This window comes from Mirounga angustirostris, unplaced genomic scaffold, assembly GCF_029215605.1.
Source record: "Mirounga angustirostris isolate CCGP_5_RB_7025 unplaced genomic scaffold, mMirAng1.0.hap1 SCAF_3, whole genome shotgun sequence".
In the NCBI taxonomy this organism is placed as follows: domain Eukaryota; kingdom Metazoa; phylum Chordata; class Mammalia; order Carnivora; family Phocidae; genus Mirounga; species Mirounga angustirostris.
In genome coordinates this window covers 141,809,460-141,823,919 of record NW_026991711.1, presented here as the reverse complement: position 1 = coordinate 141,823,919, position 14,460 = coordinate 141,809,460, and the positions used below count along the sequence as shown (strand labels likewise).

Below are 14,460 nucleotides of genomic sequence, written 5' to 3'. Positions count from 1 at the left end.
TTGTGACTATTCATACTGTGAAAATCAACATCTAATTTTCTCATGTTCACTTTCCAGTGCCTCCATCCGTGGAGCTAGATGTGAAATTAATTGAAGGCCTTGTGGTAAAAGCTGGAACTACAGTCAGGTTCCCTGCCATCATAAGAGGTGTACCCATTCCCACTGCCAAGTGGACAACCGATGGGAGTGAGATCAAAACAGATGAACACTACACAGTTGAAACTGACAGCTTCTCATCAGTACTTACCATTAAGAACTGCTTAAGGAGAGACACTGGGGAATACCAAATCACAGTTTCCAATGCAGCTGGCACCAAAACACTAGCTGTACATCTTACTGTTCTTGATGTTCCTGGTCCGCCAACAGGTCCTATTAATATTCTGGATGTTACCCCTGAATATATGACTATTTCATGGCAGCCACCTAAGGATGATGGAGGAAGCCCTGTGATAAATTATATTGTTGAGAAACAAGATACAAGGAAAGGCACATGGGGTGTTGTCTCATCAGGAAGCAGTAAGACAAAGCTGAAAATCCCACACCTGCAAAAAGGCTGTGAATATATTTTCCGAGTCAGAGCAGAGAATAAGATGGGTGTTGGTCCTCCCCTTGACTCCGTACCTACCGTTGCTAAACATAAGTTTAGTCCTCCATCTCCTCCTGGTAAACCAGTGGTTACTGACATTACTGAAAATGCTGCAACAGTGTCTTGGACTCTGCCAAAATCTGATGGTGGCAGTCCAATAACTGGTTACTATGTGGAACGTCGAGAAATAACTGGCAAATGGGTGAGAGTCAACAAAACACCCATAGCTGACCTGAAGTTTAGAGTGACTGGACTGTATGAAGGAAATACATACGAGTTTAGGGTTTTTGCTGAAAATCTTGCAGGACTAAGCAATCCATCGCCAAGTTCTGACCCAATAAAAGCTTGCCGGCCCATCAAACCACCTGGACCACCTATTAATCCGAAACTGAAAGACAAGACCAAAGAAACAGCTGACTTGGTGTGGACAAAGCCTCTCAGTGATGGTGGTAGCCCCATTCTAGGCTACGTAGTGGAATGTCAGAAACCTGGTACAACACAGTGGAATAGGATTAATAAAGATGAACTCATTAGGCAGTGTGCCTTTAGGGTACCTGGACTAATTGAAGGAAATGAGTACAGATTCCGTATAAAGGCAGCTAATATTGTGGGAGAGGGAGAGCCAAGAGAACTAGCAGAATCTGTGATTGCAAAAGACATCCTTCACCCTCCAGAAGTAGAACTTGATGTTACTTGTCGTGATGTTATTACCGTTAGAGTGGGCCAAACTATCCACATTCTTGCTCGAGTCAGAGGCAGACCTGATCCAGACATAACTTGGTCCAAGGAAGGCAAAGTATTGGTCCGAGAAAAGCGGGTTGACATAATTCATGATCTACCTCGTGTTGAGTTACAAATTAAAGAAGCTGTTAGAACTGATCATGGCAAGTATATTATCTCAGCTAAGAATACCAGTGGGCATGCCCAAGGTGCTGCCATTGTTAATGTTCTTGACAGACCTGGGCCTTGCCAGAATTTAAGGGTTAGCAATGTAACCAAAGAGAACTGTACAATTTCTTGGGAAAACCCACTAGATAATGGTGGCTCAGAAATAACAAATTTCATAGTGGAATATCGCAAACCAAACCAGAAAGGCTGGTCAATTGTTGCTTCAGATGCCACTAAGCGATTAATTAAGGCCAACCTCTTAGCCAACAATGAATACTATTTCCGAGTTTGTGCAGAGAATAAAGTAGGTGTTGGCCCAACCATTGAAACAAAAACTCCAATTCTGGCTATTAACCCTATTGATAGACCAGGTGAGCCTGAAAACCTTCACATTGCAGATAAAGGAAAGACATTTGTCTATCTCAAGTGGCGGCGGCCTGATTATGATGGTGGTAGCCCAAATCTGTCCTATCATGTTGAGAGGAGGCTGAAGGGCTCTGATGAATGGGAAAGAGTACATAAAGGAAGCATTAAAGAAACCCAATACATGGTTGACAGATGTGTTGAAAACCAGATTTATGAGTTCAGAGTGCAAACAAAGAATGAAGGTGGGGAAAGTGACTGGGTGAAGACAGAGGAAGTTGTTGTGAAGGAAGACTTACAGAAACCAGTACTTGATCTGAAATTAAGTGGTGTGCTAACGGTTAAAGCAGGGGACACCATTAGACTTGAGGCAGGTGTTAGAGGCAAACCATTCCCAGAAGTTTTATGGACCAAGGACAAAGATGCTACAGACTTAACAAGATCACCAAGGGTCAAGATTGATACCAGTGCTGATTCATCCAAATTTTCGCTTTCTAAAGCAAAGCGAAGTGATGGCGGTAAATACGTAATTACAGCAACTAACACGGCTGGCAGTTTTGTGGCCTATGCCACTGTCAATGTTTTAGATAAGCCTGGTCCTGTAAGAAATCTGAAAATTGTTGATGTGTCCAGTGATCGCTGTACTATTCGCTGGGATCCACCGGAGGATGATGGTGGCTGTGAAATCCAAAATTATATTCTAGAAAAATGTGAGAGTAAGAGAATGGTTTGGTCTACCTATTCTGCTAATGTCTTAACACCTGGTGCTACAGTAACACGTCTCATAGAAGGAAATGAATATATTTTCAGAGTCCGTGCAGAAAATAAAATAGGCACAGGGCCTCCAACGGAAAGTAAACCAGTCATTGCAAAAACCAAATATGATAGACCTGGTCGCCCGGATCCCCCAGAAGTCACCAAAGTAAGCAAAGAAGAGATGACTGTGGTGTGGAATCCACCTGAATATGATGGTGGAAAATCCATCACAGGATACTTTTTGGAGAAAAAGGAAAAACATTCAGTACGATGGGTCCCTGTTAACAAGAGTGCAATCCCCGAGAGACGTCTCAAAGTACAGAACCTCCTCCCAGGACATGAATATCAGTTCCGTGTCAAGGCAGAAAATGAAATTGGAATTGGAGAACCAAGCTTGCCCTCAAGGCCAGTGGTGGCAAAAGACCCCATAGGTATGATGTTCTTGCTTTTTCTGATATTACAGCAATTCTTAATCTCGAGCACAGAGGTGTTAGACAAATAAGTTAAATCCATGCCATCAAAACTTTAGCCAGTATTTTTCCAAATAGATCTTTTACCAAATCACCTAAAGTGGACAAACAGTAGATTCTAAATTTATGAAGGAAAATAAGGACTCAGTGACTGAGAAGTTGCATGTCCTGTCTTTGATTAACTGAGAATGGACTACTTTATAAAATAAACTACACATTAGAGTATCACCAGGAGGAGTTATTGACAGGTAAATTCATTCTTATATATTTATTATTTTCAGAACCACCTGGTCCACCAACCAATCTCAAAGTGGTCGACACAACCAAAAGTTCCATAACTCTTGGATGGGGAAAACCAGTGTATGATGGTGGCGCACCAATAATTGGATATGTTGTGGAAATGAGACCAAAACGAGAAGATGCATCACCTGATGAAGGCTGGAAAAGGTGCAATGCTGCAGCACAACTGGTTCGCATGGAGTTCACTGTTACCAGCTTGGATGAAAACCAGGAATATGAGTTCAGGGTGTGTGCCCAAAACCAAGCTGGCATTGGGCGCCCTGCAGAACTAAAGGATGCTATTAAGCCTAAAGAAATCCTAGGTGAGACCCTGTTTTATCCTAGGATTCATTCACTCCACACTTCTCCCATGATTTCCCCACGTTCTGAAGAGTCAACTAATGGTTTTCATGTCATTTGCAGAACCTCCGGAGATTGATTTGGATGCCAGCATGAGAAAACTTGTCACAGTGAGGGCGGGATGCCCTATCCGACTATTTGCCATAGTGAGAGGAAGACCAGCTCCTAAAGTCACTTGGCGAAGAGTGGGTATTGACAACGTGGTCAGAAAAGGACAAGTCGATCTGGTTGACACTATGGCCTTCCTTGTCATCCCCAATTCCACCCGCGACGACTCAGGAAAATATTCCTTGACACTTGTGAACCCAGCAGGAGAAAAGGCCGTGTTTGTGAATGTCAGAGTATTAGGTGGGTTGCTAACAAGCTCCTTCTTCCCCTTCAGAAACACGTCAGTTAAGAAGACTGAGGAGACACATATATCTGGTTTTGTGGTTCTTTACAGATACTCCCGGACCTGTGACTGATTTAAAAGTTTCAGATGTCACTAAAACGTCATGCCACATTTCCTGGGCCCCTCCTGAGAATGACGGTGGGAGCCAAGTGACACATTATATCGTGGAGAAGCGTGAGGCAGAGAGAAAGACGTGGTCAACAGTTACCCCGGAAGTCAAGAAAACGAGCTTCCAAGTCACCAACCTCATCCCTGGGAACGAGTACTTCTTCAGAGTCACTGCTGTCAATGAATATGGCCCTGGCGTGCCAGCTGACGTCCCCAAACCAGTACTTGCATCAGATCCTCTGAGTAAGCACTGTTCTTTTTCCTCCTTTTAACTCCAGCCTCCTCCCTGAGCAAGGTCAAGATACTGAAACATGTTCATCTGCCACACCAAAAGGGCTTTAATTTGTAGAAACCCAAGCAGCCCAAATAAATCTCTAACTCACTCACTGAAGAGTGTTTTAATCTGCCTCATCTTGTACTTTTCACATTCAACATACTGAGCTCCAGTTTCCAGATGCTTCCAAGCAAGTGGCACACTCCAACATTTAGGTAGAGTAACAAAGAGTTTGGATTAGTGTACCTGGACAGTTTTTCTAAATCACATTTTTCTTCTAGGCGAGCCAGATCCCCCAAGGAAACTAGAAGTTACTGAAATGACCAAGAACAGTGCTGCATTAGCCTGGCTACCTCCCCTGCGTGATGGAGGCGCTAAAATCAATGGCTACATCATTAGTTACAGAGAAGAGGAGCAGCCTGCAGATCGCTGGACAGAATACTCGGTGGTTAAAGATCTCAGCCTTGTTGTCACTGGCCTAAAGGAAGGAAAGAAGTATAAATTTAGAGTAGCGGCCAGAAACGCTGTTGGAGTCAGTTTGCCAAGGGAAGCTGAAGGAGTGTATGAAGCCAAAGAACAGCTGTGTAAGTGGTCACTGTCTCCTTTTATCACGTGATAAAAGTTCATTAGAATTTTCTTCTCACATCCAGACTGGATTCTCATATTTTCTATTTGGTTCAATCCTCTTTTTTAAAAATATTGGCTGTAATGCAAACATGAATTTGAAGCCATTAATGGGTTGCCACCCACAGTTTGAGAAACACCAGTAGAGTTCCCCACCAGAGGAGATCCATCCTCCCGACAAATGTAATGAATTTTCGTTTTACTTTTAGTGCCTCCAAAGATCCTTATGCCAGAGCAAATTACTATTAAAGCTGGGAAGAAACTCCGAGTTGAAGCCCATGTGTATGGAAAGCCTCATCCAATCTGTAAATGGAAGAAAGGAGAAGATGACGTTGTCACTTCCAGCCACCTGGCAGTGCATAAAGCAGACGCCTCTTCAATCCTGATCATAAAAGATGTTACTAGGAAAGACAGTGGGTACTACAGCCTCACTGCGGAGAACAGTTCCGGGACAGACACTCAGAAAGTCAAAATTATCGTCATGGGTAGGTTAAGCATTAGACAAATGGCTATCTAAATATGAAGATCAGAAACATTTTTTTCCTATCAAATCCCTGTTCTTATATTTCTTTCTCTTGGTTTATGCAGATGCTCCTGGGCCCCCTCAGCCTCCGTTTGACATTTCTGACATAGACGCAGATGCTTGCTCCCTGTCATGGCACATTCCTCTGGAGGATGGAGGCAGTAACATCACCAATTACATAGTGGAGAAATGTGACGTGAGCCGAGGTGACTGGGTGACAGCGCTCGCCTCAGTGACAAAAACTTCCTGCAGAGTTGGAAAACTGATCCCAGGCCAGGAGTATATCTTCCGGGTCCGTGCTGAAAATCGATTTGGCATTTCAGAGCCTCTCACATCTCCAAAGATGCTGGCTAAGTTCCCATTTGGTAGGTTTCTTTCAGGGAGAAAAAAAAAAAATTTGTTTTCTTTCCGGTCTGTTACTTAAGAAAAAAACCTGACGTTTCCCTTGTCTTCCTCTCTAGGTGTTCCTAGTGAACCGAAGAACGCACGGGTCACTAAAGTCAACAAAGACTCCATATTTGTGGCATGGGACAGACCAGACAGTGATGGAGGGAGTCCCATTACCGGTTATCTGATTGAACGCAAGGAAAGAAACAGTTTGCTCTGGGTGAAAGCTAATGATACCCCTGTCCGGTCAACTGAATATCCTTGTGCTGGCCTTGTAGAAGGTCTTGAGTATTCATTCAGAATCTATGCACTAAACAAAGCTGGATCCAGCCCACCCAGCAAGCCAACAGAATACGTAACTGCAAGAATGCCAATTGGTGAGTAATTTTTGCTAATATTACAGTAGCATATTTAAATCTCAGGGTCTCTGAGGATTATTCTATTCAGAGAGATTCTGAATATTTCTGGGTGATGATGTGAAATATGGAAGTTTATAACTTCTGCTGTTAAGATAAATGCTGAGAATACCTCTTTTGGTTTCAGATCCTCCTGGAAAGCCTGAAGTTATTGATGTTTCCAAGAGTACTGTATCCCTCATCTGGGCTCGTCCAAAACACGATGGAGGCAGCAAAATTATTGGCTACTTTGTAGAAGCTTGCAAACTTCCTGGTGATAAGTGGGTACGGTGCAATACCTCACCTCACCAGATTCCCCAGGAAGAGTATACAGTCACTGGCTTGGAAGAGAATGCTCAGTATCAATTTAGAGCAATTGCCAAGACTGCAATAAACATTAGCCAGCCCTCTGAACCTTCTGATCCAGTGACCATCCAGGCAGAAAATGGTAAGATTCCACCTTTGCCTATAATACTCAACAGAAAGTACTCATGATGTATATTTCTCCTAATGAAAAACAAAATATATATCACGGGAGGAAAAAAACAAGTAAAATGATAAGTATTTTGTATACAGACAACTAAAAATTATGATTATGGAAAATCTTAATAACATGTTAAACTAAAAAAACAGATACAAAACTGTGAGGACCATGTAATTTCAACCATACATAGGCACAGAAAGATGACAAGGAAATGCACCAAATGATAATAGTGAAAATTTAAGGATGTTGGAATTATGGAAGATAATTTACTTTTTTCTTTATACTTTCAGCATTATCAAACTCCTACATTAAACCTATATTCTTTTTTAAGATTTATTTAGAGAGAGAGAAAGAGTGCAAGCAGGGGGGAGGGGCAGAGGGAGAGAGAGAATCTCAAGCAGACTCCTCGCTGAGCACGGAGCCTGATGCAGCGCTTGATCTCATGACCCCAAGATCACAACCTGAGCCGAAATCAAGAATCGGATGCTTAACCGACTAAGCCACCCAGGAGCCCCCAAACCTATATTCTTTTATAATAAATGTTACTTGTAAAAATCCCATCTCGAAAGAGACCGAGCCTATGAATTTCCTACTTTTATTAGCAAGAATGACATAATATAGCTTTGCTTACATTAAATCCTGATCTTCTTTCTTCCCAGTTCCTCCCAGGATAGAACTGAGTGTGGCTATGAAATCTTTGCTTACCGTGAAAGCTGGAACTAATGTTTGCCTGGATGCTACTGTTTTTGGTAAACCAATGCCAACCGTCTCTTGGAAGAAGGAGGGCACACTATTGAAACCAGCAGAAGGCATAAAGATGGCCATGAAGCGGAACCTATGCACCCTGGAGCTGTTCAGTGTGAACCTAAAGGACTCGGGCGACTATACCATTACTGCTGAAAATTCAAGTGGTTCCAAATCAGCCACCATTAAGCTTAAAGTGTTAGGTAACTATAGTGCTTATTTAGAATCTCATATTTTACTTCGGTTGATGTGAGGTAATAGAATTTACAAAATCATATGTGAGAAAAGATACATAATGATGTATCGTTTGTAATCAGAGAATTATTCTCATCATGGGGTAATGGCATTTTTAGGCTGAAAAGAGCATTAGAAGTCATATATTCCAGTTACATATTTTACATATAAGGAAATTAAGATTCTGAAAAATTATGTACTTTCCAAGGTCCTACAGGAAGTTAATGCCAACATAAAGACTGCAGTCAGGTCTCCAGACCTGCAGTCTACTCATTCCCCATTTCACATGTGTTAGTGGAAAACTTCACTTATCTTTCTTATTCTTTCAGATAAACCGGGTCCTCCAGCATCTGTTAAAATCAACAAAATGTATGCAGATCGTGCAATGCTTTCTTGGGAACCTCCTCTTGAAGATGGAGGCTCAGAAATCACCAACTATGTTATTGACAAACGTGAAACAAGCAGACCCAACTGGGCACAAGTCTCAGCTACAGTGCCCATCACCAGCTGCAGTGTGGAGAAACTCATAGAGGGCCATGAATATCAGTTCCGAATTTGTGCTGAGAATAAATATGGTGTGGGCGATCCAATCTTCACTGAACCAGCGATTGCTAAAAACCCATATGGTAGGAACATTTTCCTTGAGTTTTTCATTTGACTTTTTAAAGGTTACCTTTTAGACTGGCATATTAACTTTTCAATCAATCTCTGCAGACCCACCTGGGCGCTGTGATCCTCCTGTTATTAGCAACATAACCAAAGATCACATGACGGTAAGCTGGAAACCACCAGCAGATGATGGCGGCTCACCCATTACTGGCTATTTGGTTGAAAAGCGAGAAACCCAGGCAGTTAACTGGACTAAAGTCAACAGAAAACCTGTTATAGAAAGAACAATAAAAGCAACAGGTCTCCAAGAAGGCACTGAATATGAGTTCCGAGTTACAGCTATAAATAAGGCCGGACCAGGGAAACCCAGTGATGCATCCAAAGCTGCTTATGCCCAGGACCCTCTGTGTAAGTTTTCATGAAACAGTCCCTATCTTATGTTATAATCAACCCTGAACAACCAAGAATGAGATTTTAATGAAATTTTTCTGTTATTTATCCTCAGATCCTCCTGGCCCACCAGCTTTTCCTAAAGTATACGATATGACCCGTAGCTCTGTGAGTCTATCTTGGGGCAAGCCAGCCTATGACGGTGGTAGCCCTATCATTGGCTACCTTGTTGAAGTAAAACGAGCTGACTCTGATAACTGGGTGAGGTGCAATTTACCAGAGAAGCTACAGAAAACCCGCTTTGAGGTTACTGGCCTAATGGAAGACACAGAATATCAGTTCCGCGTGTATGCTGTTAATAAGATTGGATACAGCGACCCCAGTGATGTGCCAGACAAACACCGTCCCAAGGACATCTTAAGTAAGTGCTACCAGGAGAAATAGAGTTTTTCTCATCAGGCATATTATAAAAGGCAGTATAGAACCCCCTTATGTAGATTTGTTTATTTATGAGCATTAGAGTTGGTAGCTCCAGGAGTACATTGTAATGGAGACTGGGTTGGTACTTTATGATATCCTACACAGACCAAATGGAATGCACGCTGATCTGTGGCTTTGAAAAGCTTTTCATACTTACATGAGAATTCATGTCTTCAAAAGAAGAATATGGAACATAGGAATTTTATTCTGAAAATCGTTTTTTTTTTTTAACTAAGTAGTGAGCTATTTGTCATTCTAATGGGCTTTTTTTTTTCATCTTCTAATCCATCCTTCTTCATAAGTATGTAATTACAGGCTGTCCATCCTAATTTCCCTTCTCACCATTTTTCTATTTGCTTATTTCCCATAACCATTTCTCCCTTTATTTTGAATTACTTGGTGTAATACTTCACCCCCTATATATTTTTCTTCCCATATGAAATAGAGCCAGATTATACATCAGAGAGCTTCACTGAACATAGAAAAGAAAAACAAGAATGGAAGAGAGCCAAGAATCAAGTATCTAGGGGCGCCTGTGTGGCTCAGTCGTTAAGCGTCTGCCTTCGGCTCAGGTCATGATCTCCAGGTCCTGGGATGGAGCCTCACATCAGGCTCCCTGCTCAGCGGGGAGTCTGCTTCTCCCTCTCCCTCTGCCTCTTCCCACTGCTCCTACTCTCTCTCTCTGTATCTGTCTCAAATGAATAAATAAAAAATTCTTAAAAAAAAATCAATTATCTACGTTTAATAGAGAGAGTTTGAGAGTATGGAAGGTTTGTGAGAGGAGGAGGAGAGAAGGTACAGATCCTTCAGGGAAAACTTGGGTTTAGCCTACAGGATATTAGAATATAGAAAGATCAACAATCACTACAGAGTGTTGAAATAGTTGACAAAAGTTTTGAGGATCATACTAAGAATTTTTTAGAGACCTAGAAATCAGTTCTGAAAAAGAAACTAATTTAAGAGTGGTAAGGTTAGTCCTTGGAAATATATTTGACCATTAAATTATTATTTTAAACAGTCCCACCTGAGGGAGAGCTCGATGCTGATTTGAGGAAAACACTCATATTACGTGCTGGAGTTACAATGAGATTGTATGTACCAGTAAAAGGACGTCCACCTCCAAAGATAACTTGGTCTAAACCAAACGTCAATCTAAGAGAAAGGATTGGACTTGACATAAAATCAACGGACTTTGACACTTTCTTGCGCTGTGAAAATGTGAACAAATATGATGCAGGAAAATATATCTTGACTCTGGAGAACAGCTGCGGTAAAAAGGAATATACCATTGTAGTGAAAGTGCTTGGTAAGTCTATTTGAAGAAAACAATCCTATGTTAAAAATGTAGTTTATGTATTTTTTACATATTCATTTCTTATTTGTCCATGATTTGTCCAGATACTCCCGGGCCACCTGTCAATGTCACTGTTAAGGAAATATCCAAAGATTCTGCTTATATTACCTGGGATCCTCCCATTATTGATGGTGGAAGTCCCATCATAAACTATGTGGTGGAAAAACGTGACGCAGAGAGGAAGTCCTGGTCTACGGTGACGACTGAGTGCTCAAAAACAAGCTTCCGAGTGTCTAACTTGGAGGAGGGAAAATCCTACTTCTTCAGGGTGTTTGCTGAAAATGAGTATGGCATTGGCGATCCTGGTGAAACACGAGATGCTGTCAAAGCTTCTGGTAAGCAAATGGGCTACTACCCCATCATTTTGAGTGACCTCTTACCTTGGTTATCTGGTGCTTAAACCTATCATTTCTCCTTTGCTTTAGAAACTCCTGGACCAGTTGTGGACCTGAAAGTGATATCTGTAACTAAGTCATCTTGTAGCATAGCCTGGAAAAAGCCTCGCAGTGATGGTGGCAGCCGAATTACCGGATACGTAGTAGATATCCTGACTGAAGACAATAAGTGGCAACATGTTATGAAATCATTAAGCTTACAGTATGCCGCAAAAGATTTGACTGAAGGCAAGGAATATACCTTCAGAGTGAGTGCTGAGAATGAAAATGGAGAAGGAACCCCAAGTGAAATCACTGCTGTGGCAAAGGATGATATTGGTAAGCCTTTAGCCACGCATCTTCATTTTCCCTTTATTGCCATCAAAAGTGCACTCTTGAGCCCTACTCACAGGCTTATCTAAAAGTCCTTTAAAAATTATAATAATCTGAAAAAATTAATTGCCTGGTCTGAAAAATGACAATAATTTATCTCTGCTGTTTTACAGTGGCTCCTGACCTTGACTTAAAGGACATACCTGATTTGTGCTACTTGGCTAAAGAAAACAGCAACTTCCGTCTTAAGATCCCCATAAAAGGCAAGCCAGCTCCATCAGTATCCTGGAAGAAAGGGGAAGATCCTCTACCAACTGACACAAGAGTCAGTGTTGAGTCAACTGCAGTTAACACAACTCTTGTGGTACATGATTGCCAAAAATCTGATGCTGGAAAATACACAATCACACTGAAGAACATTGCTGGCACCAAGGAAGGAACTCTTTCTATAAAAGTTGTTGGCAAGCCTGGCATCCCCACGGGACCAATCAAATTTGATGAAGTCACAGCAGAAGCCATGACCTTAAAGTGGGGTCCTCCAAAGGATGACGGAGGCTCTGAAATCACCAACTATATCCTAGAGAAGAGAGATTCTGTAAACAACAAGTGGGTGACCTGTGCCTCAGCTGTCCAGAAAACCACCTTTAGAGTAACCAGACTTCATGAGGGCATGGAATACACCTTCAGGGTCAGTGCTGAAAATAAATATGGTGTAGGAGAAGGCCTGAAATCAGAGCCAATTGTTGCTAAACATCCATTTGGTGAGTGTCTCAGAGTCAGAAAACACAAAACAAAACATGTTTTTGAAAAAAGTTCCCTAGTATAACTCTTGCATCATCTACTTTTTCCTAGATGTGCCTGATGCTCCCCCACCTCCCAATATCATGGATGTCAGACATGATTCAGTATCTCTAACTTGGACTGACCCCAGGAAAACTGGTGGCTCTCCAATTACAGGTATTTCATTTGCTCTTCTCCTACAGCTTTTACATTAATGTTTCTTCCAAATCGTCCTCCCTGAAAAACAAGCTGAATGTATGCTCCTTATTTATAGCACTACCTGCACATACAGTAGTGGTTTTTTTCCTTTCAGTACATTAAGCATTAGTTAAGCTAATACTTGATTTCAATGAAAATCTCCTAATAGTTAAAAAGGCTTCGTAGTGATACCTCTTTTTCTAAGAATTTTTCAACAGAAGGTGCAATAAATACACATATTCCAAGAGAAAAAAAAAGTGCCTAGGAAATAAAAGTATAGATAAGAATGACTATTTATTCCATATTATGTCCACATATAAACCATTTGGGCAAAAACATGTACTTAAAAACCAGACTGGCATTTGTATTTTCTACCTGGATTGACAAATTCACCGGGTCTTTTTTTTTGTAGGGTATCATATTGAGTTCAAGGAAAGAAACAGCCTTTTGTGGAAGAGAGCTAACAAGACTCCTATTAGGATGAAAGACTTCAAAGTGACAGGATTGACTGAAGGTCTTGAGTACGAATTCCGAGTCATGGCAATCAATTTAGCAGGAGTAGGCAAGCCGAGCCTGCCATCAGAGCCAGTGGTGGCACTTGATCCAATTGGTAAGTCATTATACAAAGAAAAGCCCAGGTGTGTTTTCTGCATGAAAAAAACACATTGGTATTTGACTGGCTTTTTTGCTTTGTTTTAGATCCTCCCGGCAAACCTGAGGTTATTAATGTAACAAGGAATTCAGTGACCCTCATTTGGACTGAACCCAAATATGATGGTGGTCATAAGTTGACTGGATATATAGTGGAGAAGCGGGATCTACCCTCTAAATCTTGGACAAAAGCCAACCATGTTAATGTCCCAGATTGTGCCTTTACTGTAACTGACCTTGTTGAAGGTGGAAAATATGAATTCAGAGTTAGAGCGAAGAATACAGCAGGTGCTATCAGTGCTCCATCAGAAAGTACAGGAACCATTATTTGCAAGGATGAATATGGTGGGTCTATTTTACTTTTTTATGCACATAAAAAAAGCAAATTAAGCCTCCTTCCTTTGCTGATTAAAATGTATTTTTTTTTCTTTGCAGAGGCACCAACCATCGTCCTTGATCCCACAATAAAAGATGGGCTGACAATTAAAGCAGGAGATACCATTGTTTTGAGTGCCATTAGCATTCTTGGCAAGCCCCTTCCAAAGTCGAGTTGGTCTAGAGCAGGAAAAGACATGAGACCATCAGATATTGTTCAGATATCTTCGACCCCAACATCTTCCATGCTTACTGTCAAGTATGCCACTAGAAAAGATGCTGGTGAATATACCATTACTGCTACCAATCATTTTGGCACAAAGGAGGAACATGTGAAGGTGACAGTCCTCGATGTACCTGGTCCGCCAGGTCCCATTGAAATCAGTAATGTTTCTGCTGAAAAAGCAACACTCACATGGACACCTCCATTGGAGGATGGCGGCTCACCAATTAAGTCCTATGCTCTTGAAAAGAGAGAAACCAGTCGACTTTTGTGGACAGTGGTTGCTGAAGATATTCAGTCTTGCAGGCATGTGGCCACCAAACTTATCCAAGGAAATGAGTACCTCTTCCGGGTCTCGGCTGTAAACCAGTATGGGAAAGGAGAACCTGTACAGTCTGAACCTGTCAAAATGGTGGACAGATTTGGTACGTAGATCATCTAAGGGAACTGACATGTTAACATATGCAGCACAGTTTATGAAAGCATGGATTTCTCATAAGTTTGCTTCTTTTTCAGGTCCCCCTGGCCCTCCTGGAAAACCAGAAGTATCAAATGTCACTAAAAACACTGCCACCGTCAGTTGGAAAAGACCAGCTGATGATGGTGGTAGTGAAATCACAGGATATCATATTGAAAGGAGAGAAAAGAAAAGCTTGCGATGGGTGAGAGCAACAAAGACGCCAATTTCAGATCTCAGATGCAAAGTAACAGGACTGCAAGAAGGAAACACCTACGAATTTCGTGTCAGCGCAGAAAACAAAGCTGGAATTGGTCCACCTAGTGATGCTTCAAATCCTGTTCTGATGAAAGATGTAGCATGTTAGTAT

At 41.6% G+C, this 14,460-nt stretch overlaps 1 protein-coding gene across 8 annotated transcripts in view; it reads left to right on the top strand.

Moving 5' to 3' along the window:
* TTN (titin) overlaps positions 1-14,460 on the top strand; it is a 275,368-nt gene that overhangs the window by 210,756 nt on the left and 50,152 nt on the right. For all 8 annotated transcript variants that reach the window (XM_064586770.1, XM_064586777.1, XM_064586776.1 and 5 more), the window contains 22 exons: positions 58-3,024; positions 3,345-3,665; positions 3,766-4,050; positions 4,145-4,444; positions 4,757-5,059; positions 5,309-5,584; positions 5,688-5,987; positions 6,084-6,386; positions 6,553-6,852; positions 7,548-7,835; positions 8,196-8,492; positions 8,581-8,883; positions 8,981-9,286; positions 10,364-10,651; positions 10,744-11,034; positions 11,125-11,412; positions 11,580-12,167; positions 12,259-12,363; positions 12,797-12,994; positions 13,084-13,380; positions 13,471-14,058; positions 14,150-14,452. In XM_064586770.1, the coding sequence (XP_064442840.1) occupies positions 58-3,024; positions 3,345-3,665; positions 3,766-4,050; positions 4,145-4,444; positions 4,757-5,059; positions 5,309-5,584; positions 5,688-5,987; positions 6,084-6,386; positions 6,553-6,852; positions 7,548-7,835; positions 8,196-8,492; positions 8,581-8,883; positions 8,981-9,286; positions 10,364-10,651; positions 10,744-11,034; positions 11,125-11,412; positions 11,580-12,167; positions 12,259-12,363; positions 12,797-12,994; positions 13,084-13,380; positions 13,471-14,058; positions 14,150-14,452 (9,495 nt within the window). The remainder of the gene's footprint in view (positions 1-57; positions 3,025-3,344; positions 3,666-3,765; positions 4,051-4,144; positions 4,445-4,756; positions 5,060-5,308; positions 5,585-5,687; positions 5,988-6,083; positions 6,387-6,552; positions 6,853-7,547; positions 7,836-8,195; positions 8,493-8,580; positions 8,884-8,980; positions 9,287-10,363; positions 10,652-10,743; positions 11,035-11,124; positions 11,413-11,579; positions 12,168-12,258; positions 12,364-12,796; positions 12,995-13,083; positions 13,381-13,470; positions 14,059-14,149; positions 14,453-14,460) is intronic.